Source organism: Lissotriton helveticus, chromosome 8 (genome assembly GCF_964261635.1).
Source record: "Lissotriton helveticus chromosome 8, aLisHel1.1, whole genome shotgun sequence".
Classification (NCBI taxonomy): Eukaryota; Metazoa; Chordata; class Amphibia; order Caudata; family Salamandridae; genus Lissotriton; species Lissotriton helveticus.
This window is the reverse complement of record NC_136069.1, coordinates 1,684,075,804-1,684,103,336: the sequence shown is the minus strand read 5'-3', so window position 1 is coordinate 1,684,103,336 and position 27,533 is coordinate 1,684,075,804. Positions and strand designations below refer to the sequence as shown.

Below are 27,533 nucleotides of genomic sequence, written 5' to 3'. Positions count from 1 at the left end.
GCTGCTTCGAGAACCCATGCATCCTATCCGGAACCGGAGTATGTCTGCCTTTGCGTGGATCGGAACCCATGAATTCTTGTTGCTGAGTGGAGTGGACCCTGTGTTGTAAATTGGCAGCAATGAGTTAGCATTAGCAGAAGCCATCTGTAATTAGAAGTTATCTTATCCGCTTTGTGAAAGCCATTTTGTATTTCTGGCAGCCATTTTGTTTGCCATGTGCTCTGTCCTACCTTTCTGTTAACTGCTCTTGTCGTCTGCCTAGAGACAAACTATGTTTACCATCTTCCACCTTCGCACATGCCCAGAAGGGCCTAGATAGTAGAATGCACCTGCCTCTCTAGTATAACTATTTTTGCTGCTGTATGGAGAACTCTCCTCCCACTTTGTTGAGCAAACAGATTCTGCATGCCCATCTTAGTCATTTTAGCATGCTTACATGAGCAAGGACTGCCCCTTGGTTTTATGCTTACTATGTAACCCTAAGCATATAAAAAACCCCAGTTTTCTGTACTCCTGAGACTGCCTCATTCAGTTGCTAAGGCTTCTGTGTGATGTAGTCTCACTCATTTGAGGTTATTAAATATGTATTTTATATTTCAGCTTCTGTGCCAATTTCTTCTTTGTGAGTTTAAAAGGACTAAGTATCAGTGGGACCCCTCAGAAGTGGATTTTGTTCTACAAAATGGCGCTCCAACGTGGACCTCATCAGAGAAGTGGCTATCTAAGGGAGTGATCTTGTCAGGAGACAAAAATCTACTGAGAAGGACAAGACAGGATTCTACTAAGGAGGTACTCTGTGCACAGAGATTCTGGGGATTCTCTGTCTATGCAGCCCGGTATATTTCTGGTCTTCCTGATTTTGCTCCTCCACATGATGTCACCCCTGACTGAGTACCTTTTTGGCATGAGTAAAAAAAAAAAAAAGACCGTTAGGTCATTTAGAACTTGACAGTAGGAACCTGGACACCATTTGATTTGTAAGAGCCGTTTTGCGGCACTTGTTGTAAGTTTGACGCCTTGGATTGGTAAGGTAGTTTAGAAACGCTTACAGTGGCATATGAATATGAAATTGGCCAAATAGTGATCTTGTCCTATGTATATGTGAAAATATATGTGTTGCAATACATATAGGCAGGTAATGAGGAGATTTTTCTCTACTTCTAAGAATTTAGAATGGCGCAACGTACGAAGAGTACCTTAAGCGCTACTTTGATTATAATATTTGCAATATTCTGCAAGATTTTTGGCATGCCTGTTTCAAGCACACATCGAAGAATGTGATGCTTTTAGGAGGTACCGTAGTACCATAGTGAAATGTGAATTAAAATTAGCCGGCTCCCCTAGAAGGAATGCCTAAATAGGTTTAGGTATAAAAACATATTTCTTCCTTGGTGATTCTGTATCCCCAGGGAATTAAAATATGGATCCTTTTTCTGCGCAATTTTATGAATGAAGATATGCAGAGCGATTTTTGGTGTTCTGCCAGCCAAAGCTAGTGAATTGTGTGTATTTTGGCTTCTTGGAAATAAAACAGTTTGTTGGACTGTTTTTGCAGTCTTTGGAATAATATTGAGAAGCTTTTCTTGTAAATATGACTTACACCTAGTATTTACAAATATTTTGGTTTAAGTACAGTCTGTGGGCTGTCCTTTGTTTCTGTCTTAAGTGTTGATCTGTGGGTTAAATGTGTGTTTTACTGTCTATGTGGTTCGTGGTTTTACATTGCAACTTCTGTAAGTAAATAGCGATTGCGCTATTTATGAAATAATGGCTATTAAGCGCGCTGTATTATGTGTCCTGAGTGTTTGACCCTTTCTGTATATGTTTAAAATGACCTCAATGCGTGTGTTTGTGGTTTTTCTTGTTATCTTCAGTCTGTTATGCAAAATGTCATTTAATTAATATTAAATACAAATTATATGAAAATCCAAAAATGAACCATATGATAGGCTAAATAAACTATGTGTTACTATTTAAATTATAGAGTGAGCAACTATGCACATGTACAAACTGCTGATGCTTACAAGATAAAATTAGGATTCACATTCAATAGGAATAAAAAAGGCCTCAAAAACGAAATTGTGTGTTTTGCAAAAAAATTAACTTATAGCATTTTACTTACATATTAGATATTAACAGGCAAACACTTCATCTGAAGTAAATTTTTGCTGACCTAAAACGCATATTATAGAACACGCATTGAAATGCCTCAGTTTTAAATAGACAGTCACCGTGCTTCCATTTCAACACTAAGAATAGCTTTACGACGGCTGTGTTTTTACTGCCCCCTTAGCAACAGCTGTTGTGATTGTAGGCAACGGAGAGACAGGAATGTTGCCTCAGCCGGGACTTTGTCAGTTAAACACGGGGTAAAATCTTGCATTTCAAACTACTGTTTTAAAAAAAAAGGTAAAAAAAATCAGGTTCATTATTTTCGGATAACAGGTGAACATCTAAATTAAGGATTTCCTTTCTTAAAGTCTTTTACATAAGCACATTCTTGGCTCTGATGCAAAAAAATAACTGTCCTTTTAAAAAAAGTGGCGCAAAAATTTCGGCATGTTTCAAGTTAGGCTTTTGTGCTTAGGCTTATGAATGAATGCGTCTAAATATCATAGGCAAGAGATGCAGCTTGTTTTTCATATGTTGAATTGTCAAAAATGATTGGTTTTATAAAAACTTTTTTTATTAATTATGAGAGAAAATATTATAATAAGTGATTTTAAATTCGTTTTTTTATATTTATAAAGCTTAACATTCATACTGTGACCTCCTAGCATTAAAATTAAATTTAAGTTGTGTTGTACCACATAATGAGGACATTTGCATATGGAGTTTCACACTGCGCAGGCATAAAAAAACCTCATTTTTATGAAGGTATATCTAATTATTTTCAATGTCTTACTCCTGGGCTATGTCATGAACATTATGTTAATGAATATTATGCAAAGAAATGATAGGATATTCATTTTTAAGTGCCCTAATTATCAAAGTCGAGATTGGGTAAAATTTCACTATTTAAACAGTATTCTTGCCATTTAAAGCAGCTTTAAAACTGCCTTAGGCTTCAGTAAATGCATTCATTTAGGTGTAATACAAATATCTGACTTCTATATTGTTAAACATGTATATTGTACACTGCTTATAATTGAAAATATATATAGAAAATTAGCAGAAGTTATTTTCTTAACTCTAAAACTGACAAACGGGAAGGAGGTTGCATTCGCACACACACAGAATAGCAGCTGGGAAGAGTTAAATGTCAGCTCTATATTTATAAGCATAGCATGTCTCCAAGAAAAGGTTTGCGTTGACATTTTGTTGTTGGCAAAGCAAGTTTTTATGTCCTCATATGAATATACAACAATACAATTGCATATGTAAGCTTTGCCATATTTATACGGCACTAATGCTTACTAGGGCTGAGACAATTTAGTTTGAATTCATTCGCCCTCATGCTTTATTTGTACATTTGCGAAAAGTATTGGGAATTGGGTATTCATGTGTTTTTCTAGCTCTCTCAAAAGTGCTATGTACCTCCTAAAACTTTGTTTATGCCTAGTTGCTACAAATAGGGGTTGATAGTGTTGACAGAAGTGAAACCTGTTTCAGGTTTCCTCATGTCAAAATGGGGGAAGGAGGCTAGCTCCAATACAAATTAAGGCTAGGTAATATGTATGGTGCTCTCTCCTTTTCTCAAATTCTCATAGCAACAATAGTTTTGAATAGCGCAGCAACAATTGTGCAGATAAACGTTTTTTAAAATGCGTCCACATAGACCAGGTAAAATACTAAAAGAGGGGAATATTTGTCAAGAAATGTGTAAAGAAATACTTTATAAGTCAGAGGCTTTATAAAGTCAGGAAGGTGGCCAGGTTAAATCTCCGAATGAATAAAAAATAAATCTCAGGAGTCGTTGGTTTACAAAGCACAGAACAGAGATGATCTGAGGGGGCAAGAATATTTTACAAATATATAAACATTGATGAGAACGCTTTAATGTCCAAGTTAATTCACCCATTGTGTAGCAAGCAACTAGTGTAATATACGGGAAACGGCTTTTACAACTAAGCCGTTTCCACGAAATCTTTAACCACGCATGCAGTACAACGCATGCGTGGTTACAACTAATGCCTTTACCACGCATGCCTTTACTACGATGTTTGTAGTAAAGGCATATGTGGTAAAAGTTTTTTAAAAAAGGGGAGGGCTTGGGGGGGTCTCCCCCCCAAATAAAACAACTCACCATAAGTCACGTCGGCATCAGAGTCGATTAAGAGAAATCGGTAAAAAAATGCCGTTTTCTTTTAACGACGTATGACGTCACCACGCAAATAGTCGGTGAAAGGTTTATGCGTGCTAAAAGAATTCCATTGTAACGCATGCGTGGTAAAGGCATGCGTTGCAACGGAATTCGTTGTATCATCATATATTCGTAATATACTTCCTTCCACAGCTAAAAGTTCTCATTAAAAACAGAGTTTAATGGTACCATCGACACTACAGGTTGAGAAAGTTATGAAACAGATAAGAAGATTTGAAAATTGAGAAAATGCTTATCTAGTTCTGGTGCACTGTAGGTTTTTTTTGCACTTATCTCCCCACTTTTGCCTCTTTTATAGCTTTTAGATGCTGGTTTTCAACTCTGACAGTGCACTGAGGCCTGCTACCAAAACAAGATGTTGTCTAATTATGCTACAGGTGGCTTAGGACTAGCACCCCTGTAAGTCCGTAGTAAATGGTATCCCAAGTACGTAGGGCCTGAGTGTTAATGAGGGTCCCAAAGGGCTGCTGCATCTCTTATGCCAACCTAAGGGGAAAGCACACAAATTCCACATAGACGCCCATTGCAGGCTGCATAACATGGTGCAAGCCATGAGTGAAAACATGACATGACACACTCCTGTGTGTCATGCCAATGTAACTGCTCACCACACTACCACAAAAGCGAGCATTTGAGGTGTCATTTGTGCCTCTGTAATTCTGTTGGGATTTACACAGTGTACCTCTTTTTGGTCAACTATATAAAGAGCCAGCTTCCTGTATGCACCAGAAAGAAGAAAAAAAAAGACAACCACCAAACCATTGTTGAATGCTGCACATTCATCACAACACTGGCAAAGAAAATGTATAGTAATACTGCTTTAAACATTGTTAGCATTAATAAAATGAATAAATATATAGGTTTTATTACTGCCCATCCTGGTTGATGAAATATTGACAGGTTCAGTAGTCTAGATTGTTGTTCCCTTATTTTGATCTTTAAGGGGTATTAGATGTGTGTAGCTTTGTTCTACAAGTCTTAGGTGATAACACCATTATTGTAGTTGTGCAAGGGCATTGCTAGTTTTGTTTATTAGGTAGTCTGTGTAAACAAACTGACAGTCCTCATTAGAGCTGATGTTGTATAGTTTGGATCATGAAAAGTAGAACGCAGGGAAGATGCCCATGTGATCCTTAGGGGAAAAAATGATTTGAAGGAAATATTGTTTTATAGATAAGAACCCTGTTAACTTAGCAGTTTTTCATTTTCCTGCTGCTTCTATAACATGAGAGCATGGTCCTAAAGAGTACAATGTAGGTATAGCACGCAAATCTGTCACACCTATCTCAGTTCTGAGCACTGAAGCTGACTATGATTGTAATCATTTACATGTAGGAGTAAGGGTAAGATGTGTTAGTATTTCTCTGCATTTTATGTTGGTTTGTAGACCTTGTATACCCTGTGAAGCACTCTGATACCCTCACGGGTCAAGTTCGCACTCTATAAGACACTAAAATAAATAAATAAGAATAATAATTTTAGAAGTGCCTGCAGTCCCATTGTTAAATACAATGAATTGTTTTTGTACTATATTGAAGGAAACTAACAGCTGTGTTAGGTTTTTATATCACCAGGTTCTGCTGGATCTTCCAGAGTAAAAGGAAGAGTCATAATAACCTGCAGAACGGTGATAAAGATGAGTCCTAACTCCCATCAGTTACAGCGACAGATGAAGGGCAGACGTCTTGGACCTACAGTCCCAGCACCCAGAAAGTAGCAAGGCTGGGCAGCGATTGCCTGCGCGCCATCAATGGCATCTCCAAAGCATCGTGCTTGCTCCATCAGACAGCGTTCGACATCAGACAAGAAGGAGGAACTGGTGCCCTGTTTCCCACAGAACCAGAGTTTCAGTGCAAAAGAGGCCCAACGCGGAAGAAGACAACGGAAGCAGATTTGATGGACGATAGAAGCGTACCAAAGAGGCTTAGAACAGACTTTGGCATAGTTGCACAAGTGATTCCAGTGAAATTGTATAAAGTGGGTGTTGAAAATGTTCCCATTTGACTGAATTGCCATGGAAGAAGAATAGCCTCTAGTGGCTCCGCCCCTAGCATCCAAAATGGTCCACCAGAAGTGAATTTGTGTGACTGTTCTTAGTGTTCTGCTGGCATCGTTTTAAAATAGTGTTCAGTCTGTACTCTGATAAAGGGTAATCCCAATTTACCTGAGAGCATTGATAAGGATCGCCACTGTCTCACCTGAGTATATAATAGTCACTGAAAAGCATAGGAGCCCTGAAATTGTTTACTAGATGATTTTAAGATTTGCTTTTGCCTAGGACTAGGACAAATGATAATTCTGTTTGTGATAGTGGTCATTACTTTCTCCTGCTATCTGAATGTTAATTATGACCCAATGCCCCGTTATCTTTGTAATCCTGCTTAAAGCTTACATGAACCTGCTTAAATGAAATGTTTAGTATGGAAAATGCCCACCTAGCAATGAATTAGGATATTGATAAATTTATGAAAAATTAATATGCAAATATTTTCTATGTTCCTACTGGATCATAGGAATGTCTTCAGCTAATGCTAAAACTGTCGTCTGTTGTAAATTGGCAGCAATGGTTTAGCATTTTAGCAGAAGCCATCTGTAATTAGAAGTTATCTTATCCGCTTTGTGAAAGCCATTTTGTATTTCTGGCAACCATTTTGTTTGCCATGTGCTCTGTCCTACCTTTCTGTTAACTGCTCTTGTCGTCTGCCTAGAGACAAACTATGTTTAGCATCTTCCACCTTCACACATACCCAGAAGGGCCAAGCTAGTAGAATGCACATGCCTCTCTAGTATAACTGTCAGGCTATTTTTGCTACTGTGTTGAGAAGTAACTCTCCTCCCACTTTGTTCAGCAACAGATTCTGCATGCCCATCTTAGTCATTTTAGCATGCTTACATGAGCAAGGACTGCCCCTTGGTGTTATGCTTACTATGTAACCCTAAGCATATAAAAAGCCCCAGTTTTCTGTACTCCTGAGACTGCCTCATTCAGTTGCTAAGGCTTCTGTGTGACGTAGTCTCACTCATTTGAGGTTATTAAATATGTATTTTATATTTCAGCTTCTGTGCCAATTTCTTCTTTGTAAGTTTAAAAGGACTAAGTATCAGTGGGACCCCTGAGAAGTGGATTTTGTTCTACACCTGCACATTGCCCCAGAACCAGCTTATAGCACTTAAAATCAATGTATCGGCTAGTGCAGGAGAAACAGCTATACGTTGCATCACGACCCGGCGCCTCACACTAGTAACCTATTCAACCCCGCAGTTGCATGGTGAAAACCGACGGTTCTCGTCCACTGCGTGGCTCGATATTGACCCATCGCCTTGGTTGCACCTTGCATCCTCGTCAACGCTTTGGTTCAGTGGGCCCAAGTGGGTCCCTGTATCTAGCCTGCGCTCCATCGCAGTCGACCTGAACTTTTGAATGTGCCTCGGTCTAGCACGACCAGATAAACCCCTTAAGCGCCTATTACTTCTTTACGCCATTGTGACATTTATTCTTTCATATTTAGACTTCTACTCAATGGGCTTTTGTTGTTTTAGTCTGATTTTATTTATAAAATCATAATATAGTATTCTAACCTGGGGTAGAGTCTTTTTTGTAGTATTTTCACTGTGTTACTGTATGAGTTATTGCACAAATACTTTACAGTTGCCTTCTAAGGTAAGCCCGCCTGCTCTGTGCCAAGCTACCAGAGGGTGGGCAAAGGATAATTTAAGTTGTGTTGTGACACATCCTGACTAGGATTGTGGTCCCTACTTGGGCAGGGTGCATACCTCTGCTAACTAGAGACGCAATTTTTAACACACAGACATCTAAATTATAAACAATTTTGTTTTTAACAACTCTATTAAATGCACAAAAACAATTATAATCTTACCTTCTAAATTGCAGACTACAATATTTTTGATATCACTATTTAAGGCAATAATATTATGGTAAGACGATATTTACAACTTGATAATTTGGTGAAAAACCCTTCTTGTAGGGTCAAAAGTGACCTTTTTCTGTAGGCACAGTCTGTGTCTGCATCTTACTACTGTGCTACTACTAGTGGATGGGAAAGGTGTTTTCTGATGCATTTGAAGTGATAGAGAAAAGAATATCAGTTTTTTCAAGATTTTCATATGACTTTAATAGGTTGTGATTAGCTCTGGTTTCAATTGATGTTTGCCCAAGTTGTGCCCTGAAATGTCAGCTCTGCATACATTATTGGACATTTTGTGCATTGCGACACCAACTGGTTTTCATGCAACTTTCAAGTCAACACTGGCAGCAGAAAGCTGATTGACATGCCAGGCAGCATCCCAGGTGCCATTCCGAGTGGACCTATGAGTAAAACCCTCATTAATGTCTTCTTGTAAACATCTGAAAACCTACTCATTAGGACAATGTCTGTCAGACTAAATCAATCTACTATCCCATTCAATGGGAAACATCCTTTACAACGCGGTGTTTACACCGCGCGACCTTTACGACGCAGCCATTACAACGCAAGTCATTACTACGACTTGCGCTGGATGGCGCTCTTGCTTAAGGAATAGTTTGATTTTCTATTCCAACACCTTCCCTACTGTTACGTGGGCTGGAGTTGGAATAGAAAATTAAATTAATCCTCAATCCAGCGCCCTCCAACGCAAGTCGTTGTAACGACTTACGTTGTGAAAACCGCGTTGTAAAGTACCGCGATCAAAATGATCGTGTCGTACTGACGTACATCCCATTCAATACTACTACTCTAGGTCTTCCAGGATTGATGATAGCTTTGTTTCCATGCTCAACTATTATTGTTATGTGATGTTTCCTGTCCAACATGTATCTTGTTTTTCTATCAAACCCACAAAATCTGATGGTAGGAAAGTTTGCAATAGGTCTAACCTCAGGCAATCGCACGTGGTAACATTACAATCTGTTGTTTTTTGCCCACAGAGCCACCTCCGTTTAGACCCCGCCACATGCAAATCACTCTTGATCCTTCTCCAATGGCAACAGTCCAGCTCGAACAGGTAGGCTGGGTCTTCCCTGAAGTGGAATAGAAGCAACCCAGGACCAATATGAGCCTAATTAGGGCTCCTCAGTTGGGTGCAGCTTGGCTTCAGTGGGACAGTGAGCATGGGACCCAAGTCTGGGTTTACTCTTACAACAAACACACAAAAGGTGATGAAAGGAATATTGTCTAGCCAATGGCAACCACTCGGGGTAGAATTCCAACGTATCATATTTTTGCTCACCATGCCACTTCAAATTGTATCTGGTCTTTCTATATAAAGGAGTCTCCTGCCTATCGATGCTATGCGTGGCATAATACCATTAACCGCTTGACCACGGCGTGAATTAAGCCACGCTGGTGGCGGAATAATGAGTGGGCGGGGTTCCTCCGCACACGCCACCCATGACGTCGGATGGCCGGGGGCCGTCCGATGCATGGAAGGGGTTAAATAAATAAGTAAATATATCTTCAACACTGTTCATTGTGCGAGTGGTGGCGCAATGCAAAAATACATGTGGGCTTTTGATGACGCTGCGAATTGGAATAATGAAAAGTTGGGATATTGAGTACAGGAGCAGGGGTTCTCACCATCCTCTGCAGCATGATGATCTTGGGCCCGAGGACCTTGCTCAGAGTGAAAATGTGCATGAGGCGGAGGCAGAATACGATGAAGTCCACAGCGAGGATGACTCTTCCGGCATAAGGTGAGTGTGCGATGCATCTGCAGACAGGAAGAGGAAAACAGCGGTTAGTGCCATTGCATTGAGATCTGGGGACACATGTAATATTTGACTGACTAATGGTATTGACCCATTCGAGCTACACACCCCTCTTTTATATTGAATGTGGTTATGGGTTGGTGATTGGAGGACAATGATGAGTAGCTAAGACTGGCTTTTCACCTAATACTATGAAGGACCATGGAACATAGCAACCTAGGATGGGTCGATTGGGTTGGGTAGCTGCAGCAACAGGACCATTTATGGACTCACAGAGTGGGGTTCATGTTGGTGACACAAAATAGCTCCTCCTGCTTTCCATGCAGAGAAATGCATGCAGTGTAGTATGTTTCTGGATTAAGTGTGTGTCTTTATGTGTGTGCAATATTTATAGATTCGGGGACCAGAGTCACAGAACTAGAGCTTCACACATTCATGCTCCCTCTTCCAAACCCCTTGCAGTGTATGAGAAACTACTATGGATCCTGCATGCCCAGCTGACAATGTGCAATATGCCACTGACTAGACTATAATAATTAAATGTGCACCGTGCCCATGCTTGAAACCTTGGTGTGTTTAAGTGTTTGTACCACAGTGTGTCTGTATGCCTAAAATAAGCATACTCCATAAAAGACATTCAGTGGCATAGCCTGGGAACTCGCTCCCAGCTCGTAATAAAATACAGTTATACATGAGGTGCAGCTTGCCCATCACAACCGAGGACCCCGGTGTCACTGCACCTACAACCTTAATGCAGTTTAGGGGTCTCTTAGTTCCCCATTCTACTTATCTTTCCTTTTCTCCTCCCTATCTCTACCCCCTCTGCTCTTTTCTATGTCCTCCATGTAATGCTCTCCTCCCTACCCCCTTCCTTGTCTCTTGTCCCATCTTCTGTCTGTCACTCATTCTCATCTCCTTCCTTCCTTTTCTCCTTATTTTTTGTTCAACTCTTTTTTCTTTGCTCAATCTTTTAATCCGTATCTCCTTTATTTTTGTGACTCATTCTTATTTCCTTCTCCCATTCTGAAACCTTTCCTTGCCTTCCTCTCCTGTTCTATCATGTCTTTCCTATCTTTTCTTTCTTGTTCCCTTCTCCTCCACTCCCTCTGTACCATCGCCCCAGAATAGTAAACAAAGCCAAGCCCTGGCATGCACTCTGCCTAAAAAAACAAATCATAACAGGAACTCTCCGAAATAACATCAGCTGGTGCAGGGCTTCCTGGACCCCCGCCCACCCCTGGGCTTCGGTGAACTACACCGGCTGCACCAAAGGTAGCTGCGCCCCTGATACACAGTACAGATACATCTGCATCCTTGGGACTACACACAAGTGTCAGCTGTTAAAGAAAAGAGAAAGATGCAACCATGCCTTCTAAGAAAACAAAATAGCAGTTTTTCGAAAATGGATCCTGGTAAATGTCATTTCTTGTGCAGCCTTCATTTGTGAAAGGTGACAGGTCATTGTGGCAATGTGCACACAGTGAAGTGGGACAGGCTGATTCCAGGAGCACCGGTGACCACGCATACGCTGATGGCAGTATTGTATTCCATGTGGGATGCCCCACCATGAGGGGTTGTTTCTACAGCACACACGTTCCATCCTTCCTGCCAAAAGCAATGCATGCATCTGGCAGTGACCACCGACGCTGAGGCCGCTTGCCATGCTGAGCTGCTATCTCATGCAGAATCGCTATCTCATGTTGGACTGCTATCTCACACTGGACTGCTATCTCATACTGAGCTGCTTTCTCATGCTGAACTGCTATGTCATGCTGGACTTCTATTTCATGCTGAGCTGCTATCTCATGCTGGACTGCTATCTCATGCTGAACTGCTATCTCATGCTGGGCTGCTATCTCATGCTGAGCTGTTATCTCATGCTGAGGTGCTATTTCAAGCTGAACTGCTATTTCATGCTGAACTGCTATCTCATGCTGGGCTGCTATCTTATGCTGAGCTGCTATCTCATGCTGGACAGCTATCTCATGCTGAACTTCTATTTCATGCTGAACTGCTATTTCATGCTGGAATGCTATCTCATGCTGAGCTGCTATCTCATGCTGGATAGCTATCTCATGCTGGACTGCTTTCTCATGCTGAGCTGCTATCTCATGCTGGACTGTTAACTCATGCTGAGCTGCTATCTCATGTAAACCGCTATCTCATGCTGGACTGCTATCTCATGCTGAGCTGCTATCTCATGCTGAGCTTCTATCTCATGCTGAGCTACTATCTCATGCTGAGCTGCTATCTCATGCTGAACCTCTATCTCATGCTGGACTGCTATCTCATGCTGAACTGCTATCTCTAGTTGGACTGCTACCTCATGCTGAACTGCTCTCTCATGCTGGTCTGCTATCTCGTGCTGGACTGCTATCTCATGCTGAACCGCTATCTCATGCTGGACTGCTATCTCATGCTGAGCTGCTATCTCATTAATGTAATGTAATGTGTAATGTAATGTGTATACTTGTAAAGCGCACCATTACCAGTCGGCATCCTGGCGCTGTATACCGCTGGGGAACCCGTCCTGGCTTTCCCTGTGGGATGGTCCCTGCTGGGAATCCCCAAGGTGGAGCCAGGCATCCCCGGCGTTGATGGGGCCGTTGTGGAGATTAGGCAAGCTAATGCCCAGAGTTGCCGAGTGGGACCCCTGGTTAGAGTAGGCACCGAGGCGAGAATTATCGAGTCCGCTGACCCTGGTCCACGACCCTGCCGCATCGGGAATCGAACCCTGGTCCCGGGCCGACTTCTGCTTCCGGGTCTGCCGCCTCTAACCAGTGAGCCACACCACTCCACCTCATTCTGGACTGCTATCTCATGCTGAACCTCTATCTCATATTGAGCTGCTATCTCATGCTGAGCTGCTATCTCATGCTAAACCGCTATCTCAGGCTGAACCGCTATCTCATGCTGAACCGCTATCTCATGTTGAAACGCTATCTCATACTGAACCGCTATCTCATGCTGAGCTGCTATCTCATGCTGGACTGCTATCTCATGCTGAGCTGCTATCTCATGCTAAACGGCTATCTCATGCTGAACCACTATCTCATGCTGGACTGCTATTTTATGCTGAGCTGCTATCTCATGCTGGACTGCTATCTCATGCTGGACTGCTATCTCATGCTGAGCTGCTATCTAACGATGAACCGCTATCTCATGCTGGACTGCTATCTCATGCTGGACTGCTATCTCATGCTGAACTGCTATCTCATGTTGGACTGCTATTTCATGCTGAGCTGCTATCTCAGGCTGAGCTGCTATCTCATACTGAACAGCTATCTCATGCTGGAGTGCTATCTCATGCTGAGCTGCTATCTCATGCTGAACTGCTATGTCATGCTGAGCTGCTATCTCATGCTGAACCGCTATCTCATGCTGAACTGCTTTCTCATGCTGAACTGCTATCTCTAGTTGGACTGCTACCTCATGCTGAGCTGCTCTTTCATGCTGGTCTGCTATCTCGTGCTGGACTGCTATTCCATGCTGAACTGCTATCTCATGCTGAGCTGCTATCTCATGATGAATTGCTATCTCATGCTGGACTGCTATCTCATGCTCAACTGTTATCTCATGCTGGACTGCTATCTCATGCTGGACTGCTATTTCATGCTGGACTGCTATCTCATGCTGAACCGCTATCTCATGCTGAACCGCTATCTCATGCTGGACTGCTCCCTCATGCAGGACGGCTATCTCATGCTGGACTGCTATCTCATTCTGAACCGCTATCTCATGCTGGGCTGCTATCTGATGCTGAACCACTACCTCATGCTGGACTGCTTTCTCATGCTGAGCTTCTATCTCATGCTGGACTGCTAGCTCATGCTCATTCACTATCTCATGCTGAGCTGCTATCTCAAGCTAAACAGCTATCTCATGCTGAGCTGCTATCTCATGCTGAGCTGCTATCTCATTCTGAGCTGCTATCTCATGCTGATCAAACACAGCAAGAACCGCAGAACCCAGGCACAGGAAAGAACTTCTGAGCAAAACTCATGAGAGCTGTGTTTGTTGTTGCCATCAAGCATACCTGTCTAAACAAGTACACACAGTTTAAATATACAGACTGGACCAAGAAAATATGATTTTACTTAAGGTGATGTGACAAATTCCTGACAATTTGGAGAAAGCACTTGCATAGTTTCCTGAATACAGACCTTGGTCCAGCAGCATAAAATAGGTCATGGGCTCCAATGCAAGAAGAGCACTGGCAAACCCAACTGGTCTGTGAAGGAGAGTAGGGTCTGCTTCCTATGGTTACCCCCACTTTTTGATGATGTTTCACTGTTTTTTTACTTTAGTCTGGCTGGGGCCCTGCTATCCAGGACCCCAGCCTAGCTGCTTCGTCTCTAAATTCATTCCATGTTCTATAGGTACACTCCAGTTTGGTTACTGGGGTACCCTTGTGAGTCCCTATTATATGGTACACTAGTTACTAAGGGCATAGGTACCCCCGAGGCCTACTAGGGGCTGCAGCATGTATTATGTCACCCCTGGGAAGCCTTCCAAAATGACACCACAGGGCTGCTACTGCAGCCTGGGTAAGGGGATGCATGCACCCCTTACTGAGATATAGGTTACCTATATCTATCTTAAATCACTGCACATAGAAACCTATCAGTCACCCCTATGACAGGCCTTATCTATCCTGAAGGCAGGGTTCTTGGTTTCATGTGAGAGGGTGCCCATGCATGAGCAGGGCCCCTCTGCAGCCTTCGGAACCTATTCTCTGGGGCTGTTCTGTGATGAAGCCAGACCTTATACTCTTAAGTGCATTATAACCTCGCGGTAAATGCTAACTTGGAATGGCTGCACGGAAACATGTTGTGTTTGGTGTCAAACACTTTGGATTCTTATGCCCCCACCAGTTCTGGCGGCAGGGGTAGAATTCCACCCTTCTAGAGGGAGAGACATGTACACACCGGTATACCCGGTACCAGTTTAAAAGAGCCCTGGAATTACAAAATGGATGCTGCAGCCACAGACACAAGTCTGGCCTCCTGCTGCTGACTGAAACTCCTGCAGGGGAAGCCTGGAAAATAGGTTTCCTGTCAAAGGGAGGTGTAACCACCTCCTAGACAGGCCTTAGTGGATTGGGGCTGGGTGGGTGCCCTCTGAGAGTGCTTTGAATTCTGCACTGGGGCATATTTGGTGTCCCAGTGCATAGCCCAGTTCAAACTGGTTGCAGGGGCTACCAGCCCCTGCTCTGGCATGAAACTGGACAAAGGAAATGGGTGTAGCCACCCCTCTTTCCAAACCCTCCCATAGGTGGGTCCACAGAGTTAGTCCAACCCCTTTCTTAGGTATAAGTAAGGAACCCCTGGCAACAGGACTTTAGATATCCTTGGACGAAACTCTTCAACTGAATCCTGGAACTTCGACGCTCTACTCAAGACTAGAGGACTGAAGAAATCTCCCTTGGGGTCAAGTAGTGACTCCCCTGCTTGGCAGGCACCAACAAAGCATTTGCTGGTCTGCATCTCCGAAGCTCCCGACGGACTCCGAAGTACCTGCAGCCCAAGAAGAGGATTTCTAGACTGCAGAGGCCGACCCGAGTCACCAGCAAAGCTGAGACCCTCAGCCCTCATGAGTGACATGGAACCGGAAAGCCTGGACACCGCAACAATTTGCAAGTGCATCAGCTTCTCAACGTTCTTTGATGCTGGGCATTAGTTTACTTGTAGCCCATGCCCGAACACCTTTTGCACCAAAGATTGTGGGCCTACACTCCACGAGTGTTCCGTGAGCTTGCTTCTTGCATTTCTGCTTGAGGCTCCTTCACAAACCCTAGTCCGTCAACTGGTGGGTCCCTACAAAGGCAACTCTGATTTTTCTTGGGCTTTCCTGGTTAGTCCAGACGTGGCCTGAATCCCCACCATGTGGTGAGTCCCTTTGACCTTGCTGGTCTGCACTGAAGCATCTTTCTTCTTTCTGCGTGGGTTGCTGTTGCCAAGGCTTGTTGGGTCTAATCCAGGCACCGACACTGCAGCACGTATCATCCTTTGTGGGACTGCTCGATTCCAGGTCCTGGTCTTCATCGACGACTCCTGGTCCTTGTGGCTGAAGAGTCAAGCTTCACCTCCTTCACCTGAAATCACCGACATCGGTGGGCATTCGCCTATCGTGCTCCTGGTCACTGGCTAGTGACCCAGACTCTGTCTCCTCTGCTTTCAGGTTCTTCTCATCTTCGATCCAGGCTTGGATCACCCCGGACACTTTCTCCTTCAACGTCATAAGCACTTTGCAGCAGATCGCCATTGAAATCAACGATTCCCGACACCAAAAGACACCTACGCACCCATCTTCCCTGGGTGAGGTAACTCGAGTACTCCGGTGCGCTCTTAGGTGTTGGCCCTAGAAACCCTTAAGTGTAAAGGGGTTTGCTCAAAGTCCTCCTCCAAGTGTCCTTTATCTTTAATTTTCCAACGGCGACTTTCCCCATTAAAATTAACAGCGACTCGCGGCTGTGCTCACACACTGCACGCCTCCCCCGTGGGTCCCCGTGTCACTACCTTGGGTGGTTCCTTGTGGCCCCATCACTTCTAAAGGCTCTCTATGCCTTGTGTCTAGCCAAGTTTTGGTTCTTATACCACTTTCTTAATATATGCTTTGGTACGCCCCTAGGGCTCAATGTATATTGTACTAATTTACTGTGTGTTATTAAGTGTAACTTATGTGTTTTGACCTCTAGCCTCATAATGAGACTAGTAGGGTTTGTTTAGAATAAATACATATATTTTATATATATATATATATATATATATATATATATATATATATATATATATATATATATATATATATATATATATATATATATATATATACCTGATGTGGTTCTCCTTTCATTTGGTCATTCATGAGATTATAGACTGGTAAAACAAATTGCTTTACATTCCTTCAAGACTTAGCCTAAAGGCTGCTCTCCGTAGCTACCACTAGGATAGCTTTCAATAAAGGTTGTCTTTAACCTATCACCTCTAAGGGGTTGTTTGAACTGGTGCAAGGTGCCCACTATCAATCAATCAATCAGGAGTTTGTTAAAGCGCGACTACTCACCCGTAAGGGTCTCAAGGCGCTAGGGGTGGGGGGGGGGTGGGGGGTTGGGGGGGTGCAGGTTCCATTCCATCAAGGAGGGGGTCTGTCGAAGAGCCAGGTTTTGAGGTTTCTTGCGAAGATGGGGAGCGATGTTGTCTGTCTGAGGTGGAGCGGAAGGGCGTTCCATGCTTTGGCCGCGAGGAAGGAGAAGGAGAGGCCTCCCGATCTGGTCTTTCTGGTGCGGGGGACCACAGCGTAGGAAAGCTGGGCTGATCGTAGGGTCCTTTGGGGTGCGTGGAATTTGAGTCGACTGTTCAGGTATGCTGGTCCGGTGCCGTGGAGGGCCTTGTGTGCGTGGGTGAGCATCTTAAAGGTGATTCTCGCCTCGACGGGGAGCCAGTGGAGTGTGCGCAGGTGCTGGGAGATGTGGCAGTGTTTTGGCAGGTTGAGGACCAGTCTTGCGGCGGCGTTCTGGATGTTCTGTAGCTTGCGGATGAGGTTTTTGTTTATTCCGGCGTAGAGTGCGTTGCCGTAGTCGAGTCTGCTGGTGACCAGGGCGTGAGTGACTGTCTTTCGGTGTTCGAGGGGGATCCATTTGAAGGTCTTACGAAGGAGGCGGAGGGTGTGGAAGCAGGAAGATGAGACAGAGTTGATCTGGCGGTCCATTTTGAGCTCGGAGTCCAGGATGATTCCCAGGTTGCGTGCGTGGTCTGTGGGGGTTGGCGGGTTTCCGAGGGCGGTGGGACACCAGGTGTCACTCCAGGCGTCGGGGTTTGGGCCCATGATGAGTACTTCTGTTTTGTTGGTGTTTAATTGTAGGCAGCTGTTTTTCATCCATTTGGCGACGGCTTCCATGCCTTCTCGAAAGTTGCGTCTGGCGGTGTTGGGCTCGTTGGATAGGGAGAGGATGAGCTGGGTGTCGTCTGCATATGACACGATGTTGAGTCCGTAGGTTCTGACGATGGGGGCAAGTGGAGCCATGTAGACGTTGAAGAGCGTCGGGCTGAGGGAGGAGCCCTGGGGGACTCCGCAGGTGATAGGTGTGGGGTCCGAGAGGAAACGGGGGAGTCTGACACGCTGCGTCCTGCTGGAGAGGAAGGAGCAGATCCAGTCGAGGGCCTTGTCCTGGATTCCTGCATCGTAGAGTCTGCGTATTAGGGTGCGGTGGGAGACTGTGTCGAACGCCGCTGATAGGTCGAGGAGGATGAGGGCTACTGTTTCTCCTTTGTCCAGTAAGGTGCGGATGTCGTCTGTTGCGGCGAGGAGGGCGGTTTCCGTACTGTGGTTTTTTCTGAAGCCGGATTGGGAGGAGTCGAGGATGTTGTGTTCTTCAATGAATGTGGCGAGTTGGCTGTTGATGGCTTTCTCGATGACTTTCGCTGGGAACGGGAGCAGGGAGATGGGTCTGTAGTTTTTGAGGTCGGTGGGGTCCGCTGAGGGTTTCTTTAGGAGGGGCTTGACCTCGGCGTGTTTCCAGTCGTCGGGGAATGAGGCGGTCGCCAGGGAGCAGTTGATGGTTTGGCGGAGCATGGGTGCGATGGTGTTGGCGGCTCTGTTGAAGATGTGGTGGGGGCAGGGGTCCGTGGGGGCCCCTGAGTGGATTGACTTCATTGTCTTCAGTGTGTCTTCGGTGGTGAGGGCTGTCCAGTCATCAATCACTGGTTTCCGGGTGTCGGGGGTGATTGGTGAGGGTTCGGTGTGTTGGTTGTCTTCGTCGAAGTTGTCGTAGATGCTCTTGATTTTGTGGTGGAAAAAGATGCTGAGTTTGTCGCAGAGGTCTTGTGAGGGAGGGATGTCGGTAGACTCGCTGGTGGGTTGGGCGAACTCCTTGATGATGCTGAAGAGTTCCTTGCTGTTGTGTGCGTGGGTGGAGATTCTGTCTTCAATCGCTTTTTTCCTCGTTTCTCTGATGAGTTGATGGTGGGCGTTGGTGGCGGCTCTGAAGTTGTTGTGGGCTTCTGTGGATTTGGTGTTTCTCCAGGCCTTTTCGAGGCGGCGGCATGTGCGCCTGGACTCTCGAAGTTCGGTGGTAAACCATCTGGCTTTCTTGGCATGGGTATTGTTGTTTTTCTTGAGGGGGGCTATGGTGTTGGTGCTGTCCGAGATCCATCTATGCAGGGTTCAGGCTGCGGCGTTGGGGTCGTCGTTTTCCGCGATGGTTGGGGTGGAGTTGTTGAGTGAGGAGGTGAGCTGGTCATCGGTGATTTTGGTCCAGTTTCTTTGTGGAAGCAGGTGCTGGTGTCTGTGGATGGTGGGTGTTCTGAAGGTGAAGTGGACGCAACGATGGTCGGTCCATGGGAGTTCGGTGGTGTGGCTGAAGGTGATGGAGTTTCCTGTAGTGACTAGTGGACTAGTGGACAGCATATGCCAGGCCAACTTCTCACATTGGTGTGCAGCAGTTGGGATTCATGCCTGCCTTTGTTTTACCAGATAATCTCAAGTGATTGACTAACTGAAAACCTTAAAGGTACCCAAGGTACATATAATATAAGCTTAAACTACAGTAAGTTCTACTGAACTTAGAATTGTGTGCAAGTGCTTAGCATACCCTTTCTACAACTCAAGATAGTTAAATACGCCACACTAGAGTAGGTAGGTGCACACACCACACCACACTAGTAATGTCTTCAAGGCCAGGAATCAGTGGGTCCCTGCCAGATGTTAGTCTGGTAGAGGCATCCAAGTATGACACATTCTTAGAATAGAAAGCATTGATTCTTTGGCTTCGCCAGTCCCTCCATCTCCTCTTCTTACTGTTCTTTCTTACTCTTCCTAAAGCTTCTTTAATTTATAAATTCTTTTCTTCTTCCAACCCAGATCGCGCTAAAACTAAAGTGGAACTTTCTTGGGGAAAGGATTTGGATTGTACCTGGTCTATTGCTCTTTGGGACAATCTTTGGTCTAGGTCTTTGAAAATTTCTCGCTAATAATAATAATAAGGGAGTAAGGGGAATAAGGCAGGTGACCATTCCTGAGTCCATCAGAGGCGGTCACTCCCCACGCTCCCTGCCGACTGGTATCGTAGCGCTTTGCTGATCACTGCTACCATCTCCATCTGCTGAATTAATAGCGCTTTGGTGCCTTGCATTAATTGATATAGCGCTTTGTTGCCAAACAGCGCTTTGGTGCCTTGCATTAATTGATATAGCGCTCTGTTGCCAGCATTGTTTTCCATAGCGCTTTGTGGCCTGAGCGATTTGTATAGCGCTTTGTTACGTGCTGCCTGTGAGATACCTCGCATTGCTGGGAAATTTACATAGTGCGTCCTGTTTCCCTTTTGGCTCGCTGCCATTTTGTTGTTGTGAATCCCAGCCCGTCCCCCCACCACGCTCTCGCCTCCCAGCTGACCCTCCCTCCCACTGGAAGATAGGAGCTGACCTGACCGCTCCAACGCTGTGACCATTCCTGACTCCATCAGAGGCGGTCGCTCCCCACGCTCCCTGCCGACTGGTATCGTAGCGCTTTGCTGATCACTGCTACCATCTCCATCTGCTGAATTAATAGCGCTTTGGTGCCTTGCATTAATTGATATAGCGCTTTGTTTCCAAACAGCGCTTTGGTGCCTTGCATTAATTGATATAGCGCTCTGTTGCCAGCATTGTTTTCCCTAGCGCTTTGTGGCCTGAGCGATTTGTATAGCGCTTTTGTTATGTGCTGCCTGTGAGATACCTCGCATTGCTGGGAAATTTACATAGTGCGTCCTGTTTCCCTTTTGGCTCGCTGCCATTTTGTTGTTGTGAATCCCAGCCCGTCCCCCCACCACGCTCTCGCCTCCCAGCTGACCCTCCCTCCCACTGGAAGATAGGAGCTGACCTGACCGCTCCAACGCTGTGACCATTCCTGACTCCATCAGAGGCGGTCGCTCCCCACACTCCCTGCCGACTGGTATCGTAGCGCTTTGCTGATCACTGCTATCATCTCCATCTGCTGAATTAATAGTGCTTTGGTGCCTTGCATTAATTGATATAGCGCTTTGTTGCCAAACAGCGCTTTGGTGCCTTGCATTAATTGATATAGTGCTCTGTTGCCAGCATTGTTTTCCATAGTGCTTTGTGGCCTGAGCGATTTGTATAGCGCTTTGTTACGTGCTGCCTGTGAGATACCTCGCATTGCTGGGAAATTTACATAGTGGGTCCTGTTTCCCTTTTGGCTCGCTGCCATTTTGTTGTTGTGAATCCCAGCCCATACCCCCACCACGCTCCCGCCTCCTAGCTGACCCTCCCTCGCCCCTCCCCTTTCACTATCCACATATGACAGATGCCTACGCGCGCAGCGTCCACGCGCAGCGGACGCGCCCTATGCGCGCCGAAGGTGCGCCAAGGTAAGCCCGTCCACGCCCGTCCGCGCCTGGACCGCGCCCAGCGCCAGACCCCCTGGCCCCCGTAAATTCCCCTCCATCCGCTTAACGTACGATGCTGCAACTCTCTTAGCACTTAACCCCGACCGACTCCCAAACTGCTACCAAGCCGCCCCAGGACACACCCATGGACCCTTCACCTGCCACTCCTGCAAATTCGACTGCATCAAGACCCACACCAAATCCACAAACTCCAAACAGATCTCCGACACTAACCACCTGAAGTGCATCCTGCTCAACACACGATCGGTCCACAGACATGCCATTGACCTTTGGAACCTACTCGACACCACATCGCCTGACGTCGCCTTTCTCACGGAAACCTGGATGAACGCCTCATCAGCCCCCGACATCGCCATAGCCATCCCAGATGGCTACAAGATCATCCGAAAGGACCGCATCAACCAAACAGGAGGAGGCATCGCCATCATCCATAAGAACACCGTCCGCATCACGACCAGTTCCGACGATAACCTCGCTGCCGCCGAACACCTTCACTTCCAGATCCACACCAACCCCAAGACCACACTCAGAGGCACCCTCATCTTCAGACCACCAGGACCCCACACACAATTCAGCGAAGACATCACTGACTTAATCAGCTCACACGCCCTCCCCTCCGAGGACTATATTCTACTGGGAGACCTCAACTTCCACCTGGAAAAGAACAACGACAGCAACACCACCACCCTTCTAGACAACCTCGCCAATCTCGGACTCAAACAAATTGTTGACACCCCCACCCACCTTGCCTGACACACGCTAGACCCAATCTTCACCTCCAGCAAGCACATATCCTTCAATTACACCACAGCTTTCCATTGGACGGACCACAGCTGCGTTCACTTCAATTACAAAAAGACTACGACTCACAACCACCCACAACCAATTCCCCGCAGAAACTGGAACAAAATTTCCACCGACCAGCTCTTCACATCGCTTCACCAAAAGCCTCCTGCCAAATCATCTGACCCAAATCAAGCAGCCTCCAACCTCACACAATGGATCACCCACAGCGCTGACGAATTAGCACCCTTCAAAAACCATCAAATCAAGCAAAGTAGCAAAAAAGCCCCCTGGTTCAATGATGACCTTAAGAAATCCAAGAAGATTTGTCGCACCCTCGAGAAAGCCTGGCGAAAAAACCCAACCACTGACAACCTGGCCACCTTCAAGAACGCCACCCGCAAACACCACCAACTGATCCGATCCACCAAGAAATCAGCACTCAAGGATCGACTCGACAACAACGCCCACAACAGCAAGGAACTATTCAACATCGTCAAAGAATTTACCAACCCCACCGCCGGCTCCAACGACATCACTCCCTCCCAAGACCTCTGCGACTCCCTAGCCTCATCCTTCCACAACAAAATCGCTGACATACACAACAGCTTTGAAAACCAGTCCGGAGACCACTCCACCCCACCCACCTCCGAACTCAAACCCCCCTCCAACAACCTCTGCGCCTGGAACCCAATCACCACTGAAGACACCATCCGCCTGATGAACTCCATCCACTCAGGATCGCCAACCGACCCATGTCCCCACCACAATCAACAAAGCAGACTCCATTATCGCACCCCATCTCCGAGACGTCATCAACTGCTCCCTCAACTCCGCTACCTTCCCGGAAAGCTGGAAACACGCAGAACTCAGCGCCCTTCTGAAGAAACCCACAGCAGACCCCACAGAACTTAAGAACTACCGCCCCATCTCGCTCCTTCCATTCCCTGCCAAAGTCATTGAGAAAGCCGTCAACAGTCAGCTCGCCGCCTTCCTCGAATCCAACAAATCCCTCGACCCTTCACAGTCCGGCTTCTGAGCCAAACACAGCACCGAGACCGCCCTCATCGCAGCAACAGACAACATCCGAACTCTACTGGATAACGGAGAAACAACTGCCCTTATCCTACTTGACCTCTCCGCAGCCTTCGACACAGTCTGTCATAGCACCCTTATACAACGACTCAGCAACGTCGGAATACAAGGAAAAGCATTCGACTGGATCATCTCGTTCCTCGCCGGAAGAATACAGAGAGTCCGCCTCCCCCCTTTTAGATCAGAGGCCACCGATGTCATCTGCGGCGTACCACAAGGATCATCACTCAGTCCCACCCTCTTCAACGTATACATGAGTCCCCTCGCATCCATCGCGCGCCAACACAACCTCAACATCATCTCCTACGCAGACGACACCCAGCTGATCCTCTCCCTCACCAAAGACCCAAACACCGCCAAAACCAACCTACACGAAGGGATGAAAGAAGTAGCCGAATGGATGAAGAACAGCCGCTTAAAACTGAACTCGGACAAAACGGAAGTCCTCATCTTAGGTTCATCCCCCTCCGCCTGGGACGACTCATGGTGGCCACCGGCCCTGGGAAACGCACCCATACCAATTGACCACGCACGTAACCTGGGCTTCATCCTGGACTCCTCCCTCTCGATGACCAGACAAGTCAACGCCGTCTCATCATCATGCTTCAACATCCTACGTATGCTCAAAAAAATCTTCCGTTGGATCCCCACCGAAACAAGAAAGACGTTCACCCACGCACTGGTCACAAGCCGACTGGACTACGGAAACACCCTTTACGCCGGAACCACAGCCAAACTACAGAAAAAACTCCAACGCATACAAAACGCCTCAGCCAGACTCATACTAGACATCCCCCGCCAAGCTCACATTTCCGGTCACCTGAAGGACCTCCACTGGCTCCCCGTCAACAAGAGAATAACGTTCCATCTCCTCACCCACGCACACAAAGCCCTCTACGACCTAGGACCCGAATGCCTCAACGCGCGCCTATCCTTTTACACCCCCACCCGCCAACTACGATCGTCCAATCAAGCCCTCGCCACAATTCCACGCATCCATAGATCCACCATGGGGGGAAGATCCTTCTCCTACTTAGCGGCCAAAACATGGAATTCTCTCCCCACCCACCTCCGCCTCACACAGAACCACCTCTCCTTCAGAAAACAACTAAAAACTTGGATATTCGATAAGTAAAATACACCTCTCACTCAAGCGCCTTGAGACCCTCTGGGTGAGTAGTGCGCTATACAAATGATAAACTTGAACTTGAACTTGAACTTTAGTTTTATAAAGCGCACGGTTACGCTCACAGCGTGCCCCTGCGCTAGGACAGAAAACTCATGCAGGCAGGCCGCAGAGTCAGCTAGAATAGTTGAGTGTAGAGATGTGTTTTTAGCTTCTTCCTGAAGTCGACTTCAGACCCTTCTAGGCGAAGATCCAAGGGTAAAGCGTTCCAACCCTTCCCCACCAGATTGCGAAATGATCTGCCTCCCATGCGAGCCTTTCTTGTCCTCGGGACCTTTAACAGGCCACCATGGGAGGAGCGCAGCGCTCGCATAGGTTCATACCTGGAGACCAGACTCTGAAGTGGTGCTGGTGCCCTCCCATTAAGGATACGATGACAGGTGCAGAGGGCCTTAAACTCGACCCTGCTCTTCACTGGAAGCCAGTGAAGAGTCTGAAGGGCTACTTTGGAGGCCGATCTTTTAGGAAGCTTCAGAATAAGGCGGGCTGCCGCGTTCTGCAGCACCTGGAGACAATTTAATACCTTGCTGGTTGTTCCTAGGTACAGTAGGTTACCGTAGTCCAGGCGCGATGTAACGAGGGCATGCACCAGCGTCCTACGGGCAGACATGGGAAGCAGATCTAAAACCTTCCGCAAACTTTTTAGGACGCTGAAACAGATACCCACCACCCGGCCTATCTGAGGTCCAAAGGACAGATCAGCATCAAGCCAAACTCCAAGATTCTTGGCTTCCCGACAGAGTGTTGGAACCTCGCCCAGACAAGAGGGCCACCACACTTACGACCACACAGAAGGGCTCCCCCCACCACGAGCACCTCGGTCTTATTGCCATTCAATTTAAGGCAATTGGTGGACATCCAGGTTGCCAACTCCTGCATACAGGTTCTGAATTGGTCCACCGCAAGACCGGGTGCGTGCGATAGGGAGATAGCCAACTGCATATCGTCGGCGTAGGACACTATGTGCAGGCCATGACCCCCCACTATAGAGGCCACTGGGGAGACAGATAAATTGAACAGGGTAGGGCTCAATGACGAGCCCTGAGGCACACCATGTCCCAAACAGATCTCCCCAGAGTAGCAATCACCCTGGCGGACCTGGCGGATCTGAACTGAAACACCGCCCTTCCCACTAGCTATGTAAATTTATTCCGTGCTGTGTGTCTGCTCATTTAAAAGCCCACATGTTTCATTGCCAGGGGGAACTCACTGCAATTTCATCAGGGCATGGGTCAATTTCCCCACGCTGCACCAATAGTTGTCTATTTTTTATATATATTCCTATGGGAGACAGAAACAGAATAACACAACATCAGTTGGCACCAAATCTAGCGTTAAATATCATCATTATGGAAACCACCCGCATTGCGTCAGTATATTTACCAGGTTGTTGCCCTGCATAGGCATACATGTAACCCTCTTAGCATGTGAGTGTGTACACGTCCACTATCTCACTGGCTGTCAAGTATGCAGCAGAACGTCAGTCTGTGAAAAGATGTAAAAACGGGGGAATAAGAGACCAATGTCATATTGTGCATGTGAAAAAGAAATGCTGATTCGCTCTAATATCTGAAGAGTGCTGATGCCCTCCGCTGTGGAAACGAACCCGCACCCAGTTTGTCAATATAGTAACCCCTACAGACGCCTCGCTATCTGAATCAGGCAATTGGCGCTGCCTCGAGTCTACTCTGTTGCAACAAGGTTTCGTGGCCTTATTGCGGAGGTTGACTAGCGGAACTGCAGCGCACGTCCAAACTATAGGACGTTATATTTGACACTGGCTCCACTGCGGTGAAAAGCTGCCACCCCCACCCTTGCCTGTTTGGGACCCGCTCACCTTAACCACGCTGGTGTCTAGCGTGCGCTCAGCACTTCGTTGGTTCGATGGGCGGTATTGATTTTCAAAGCATGGCACACCGCGTCATCGCGTGCGCGACCCACCCCTATTCCTGGCATCTCATTCATCTTCCGTATTGAAGGGCCGGTGTGGGCGCCATGTACCCCAGAGGCCTACCAGGGGCTGCAGCATGTATTATGCCATCCCTGGGAAGCCTTCCAAAATGACACCACAGGACGGCTACTGCAGCCTGGGTAAGGGGATGCATGCACCCCTTACTGAGATATAGTTTACCTATATCTACCTTAAATCACTGCACATAGAAACCTATCAGTCACCCCTATGGCAGTCCTTATCAATCCTGAAGTCAGGGTGCTTGGTTTTGTGTGAGAGGGTGCCCATGCATGTGCAGGGCCGCTCTGCAGCCTTCGGAATCTATTCTCTGGGGATGTTCTGTGATGCAGCCAGACCATACACTCTTAAGTGCATTATAACCTTACGGTAAATGCTATCTTTGGGATGGCTGCATTGAAACATATCGTGTTTGGTGTCAAACACTTTGGAATCCTACCCCCCCAGTTCTGGCGGCGGGGGTAGAATTCCACCCTTCTAGAGGGAGAGACATGTACACACCGGTATACCCGGTACCAGTTTAAAAGAACCCTGGCATCACAAAATGGATGCTGCAGCCACAGACATAAGTCTGGCCTCCTACTGCTGACTGAAACTCTGACAGGGGAGGCCTGGACAATAGGTTTCCTGTCACAGGGAGGTGTGACCACCTCCCAGACAGGCATTCATGGATTGGGGCTGGGTGGGTGCACTCTGAGAGTGCACCCACCTGAGAGTGCTTTGAAATCTGCACTGGAGGCACAAATGTGCCTCCTGGTTCACTGCTGGTTGGGGGATGAAGTCCTCTTGGCGGCCAACAAGCCCTTCTGTTACGTCCAGTTAGTCCCACACAATGGATTTACTGAGATATCAAGCAGTTATATTTACCTAAGCCAACTATAACTTATGCCCATGTAACGCACTGCTTATGACCTCACATATTACATCACTCATGAGGGTTAGGGGCATCACTGATGACATCACTGATGACATCTCAAATGACATCACTGATGACATCATCCCATGAGTTTTTTTTAATAAACGTTTCTGAGACTGAAAGATATATACTAAGCCACAGCATAAGTT

The 27,533-nt window shown here is 46.4% G+C and overlaps 1 protein-coding gene across 1 annotated transcript in view; it reads right to left on the bottom strand.

Annotated features, from left to right (window-relative positions):
- The window catches only part of LOC144773624 (transient receptor potential cation channel subfamily M member 2-like), a 536,579-nt gene that overhangs the window by 363,221 nt on the left and 145,825 nt on the right, over nt 1-27,533 (bottom strand). The window contains exon 10 of the mRNA XM_078658772.1: nt 9,901-10,033. Within this exon, the coding sequence (XP_078514898.1) occupies nt 9,901-10,033 (133 nt within the window). The remainder of the gene's footprint in view (nt 1-9,900; nt 10,034-27,533) is intronic.